The sequence below is a fragment of the Corvus brachyrhynchos genome, unplaced genomic scaffold (assembly GCF_000691975.1).
Source record: "Corvus brachyrhynchos isolate BGI_N302 unplaced genomic scaffold, ASM69197v1 scaffold200, whole genome shotgun sequence".
NCBI lineage: Eukaryota > Metazoa > Chordata > Aves > Passeriformes > Corvidae > Corvus > Corvus brachyrhynchos.
In genome coordinates, this window is record NW_008236184.1 from 3490976 (window position 1) to 3493595 (window position 2620).

Sequence of the window (2620 nt, forward strand, 5' to 3'; positions counted from 1 at the left end):
TGCAAAGCTTCACTGTGAGAGGAAAGCAGAATATGAAATGCACTTGTGTTTTCTTGTTTAACCATTCATCATTAAGCATGACTGCTAGTCACTAGCAAAACAGCCAAAAAGGAACACCTTCTCTGACAAAATTAAACAGGAATACAGCTGCAGTCACCTTAATTTCACAAACTTAAACAAAAAAAATCTGACAAATTCTGATACAGTACTATATCCAAATTAGTCTACTTTGAGCAATTTTAAGAGAGACAAAGCTTCCCAGAAGAAGGGGGGCTGGTGGTGTTTGTTTTATTTGGGATTTTTGTGGGCTTGTTTTTTTTGAGATTACCAGAATACATTTGGCAGATGAGGGGAGAACATGGTCAAGCTTTCTGTCATATTAAACCTTGCATTTCATGTTTTATTCCCTTGCATTTCTCTGAAAGAAATAGCTTAATTCTCTTTTGAAGATGCCTGCTGCTACACCTCATATCTGCTGACCACATACACATAAGACTTAACAGATTACCTATTAAAAATGGTGCAATACCAAAGAAACTCAACACCAAGAAATTAATGTAGCAATGCGGAGAGCTGTAATATTCCTTCACTTAATAGGAATGGACGCTAGTAACCATTTAATGGTTTGAATTTTCACCTGTCAACACCCCTGACTCTTATGTTACATCCCATGTTATGGGAAGACTGCCTGTCGCCAGCTGAGATGCTTTGTTATTAAACCAGTATTGATTCACAGGAATAAGTGAGCTTGAGGACATGATGAGGGCATGAAGAATGAAGAACCCTTTACAAATAAGGCCAAGGAATTCACTTAACATTCACCCAATGCCCTTACTGTGCAGTATTTTTAGGGGAGTTTATATACCACACCTTTAACTTCAGTAACTGATTTTCAATTTGTGCTGTTTCCAGTTGCTTTTGCTTCTCTCTCAGCTTTTCCATAGATTGCTCGTGTGTATATTTTAAATTCCTTATTTGTTCCCTTATATCAGTGTTCTCCAATGTAACATCCACTAGAGTTTTCTAGAAAAAAGAGGCAAACCACATATTAAAAACCAGAAATTATTTGATGAATTAATATAGTCAAGAGATTATGAAACAGCATATTTAAAGAGCTTCCTGATGTATTAATGCAGTGTGAACAGTTTTGCAAGTTTTAACATTTAAAATTATGGCTTTTGTTGTTGCTAGAAGGTATTTCCATGAGAAGTATACTCAGTGAAATCAAGTCCTGGAACACTATTAAAAACAAAAAAAAGAAACACGGATACATTTCAGTATGAATAATCTTCCCTTGTCTCTGAGGGCCATGCCATACATATAAAATGCAGCGGGCTGAAAACAACTGCAACATACAAGAAAGGGACATTAAGTTGTTCAGCTCAAATACATGGGAATTTAGAAGTCTTTAAAAAAGAAAATTCATTCCCACCTTGTCCCTCCCCCTGCATTTCACAGGTATGTAAAATCTCACAAGTGGCTGGCATCCAACCATGCCACTTCCATTTCTGTTACCAACTGACAGCAGAACTAAGTCAGGAGATGCACCATTTTGCACTATGCAGACCAAATCACATTTTCACCTTAGATCCTTCATAGAGACGTAACTTGTGGTATTAGTCTGCTGCATATCTATATCTCTTTATATCTCCTTATTGTACACTATTTTTTAATGCTTTTTTTTTAAACACAGGAACTTCTGGATCTTTTTTCTTTGTTTCCTAAATTAGGTGCTTTAGATAACCAAGACAGTACTTCATGGTCTTGCTTAGTGGTAGAATCTGTATCTGTCATCCATGTTTTCAGTATGCTTTGATATCCATGCTAGAAAAGGCAGCTGGCAGCTGGGAAGCAGCTATGAAGATGTACCTGCAAGTCTATTGATGCTGATGTCAAGGAGCTGTTCATTTCGCTAAAGCTATCTAAGGCTGCAGCCTGCACTCGCACATGATTCTCTAAGGATTCCTGATGAGCATTTGTCACCTGAGCAAGAAAAAAAAAAAAAGGTTTTATATAGAATAATGATCAAGTTTACCTATTCTTTCCAAGGGAGCTACAGAAGAGAAAGACCCCAAGGTCGTTTTCACAGTACTATGATGCTTAAAATATACAGGCCGCAAAGTATATTCTTGCACCTCACAAACAAACAAACAAAACTTAAAATCCAAATAATCTAACAGAAATAAGGCATGAGCAGCTGAGTTTATTGTTAATCTGCAATCACTGTATAAGCTGTTCTTTTTGAAAGGACAAGAGGACAATTGGCAGCTATTCAGAAAGATTATATATATAGAGTGGGCAGATTGTACAAATTCAGAGCAAAAAGCAGAAGAATGCAAGAAATAAGGAAATCTAGAACTGTGAATTGTAGAAAAGCCTTAATTAAGAAGGAACTGACTAATCAGGTACATAAAGAAGCAACATCAAGAAGACGTAAGGATGAAACAGTACAAAGCAGGGAGGAGAAGCCAGAGAGTTTTGTTCTGTGAAAATTAGTCATTTTGTGTTATGTACACACACACATACTTAAAAACTGAAGGGGGGGAAGAAGGCACAAAATGACATTATTCAAGAAGAGACCAAAACCCAAACACTGTAAATAATTATAAATGATCCAGAA

At 36.5% G+C, this 2620-nt stretch overlaps 1 protein-coding gene across 1 annotated transcript in view; it reads right to left on the reverse strand.

Annotated features, from left to right (window-relative positions):
* Positions 1-2620, reverse strand: part of LOC103618712 (myocardial zonula adherens protein) — a 51856-nt gene that overhangs the window by 27888 nt on the left and 21348 nt on the right. Inside the window, exons 6-7 of the mRNA XM_017737927.1 lie at positions 1870-1983; positions 871-1023 (exon numbers count right to left, since the gene is read on the reverse strand). Of these exons, the coding sequence (XP_017593416.1) occupies positions 871-1023; positions 1870-1983 (267 nt within the window). The remainder of the gene's footprint in view (positions 1-870; positions 1024-1869; positions 1984-2620) is intronic.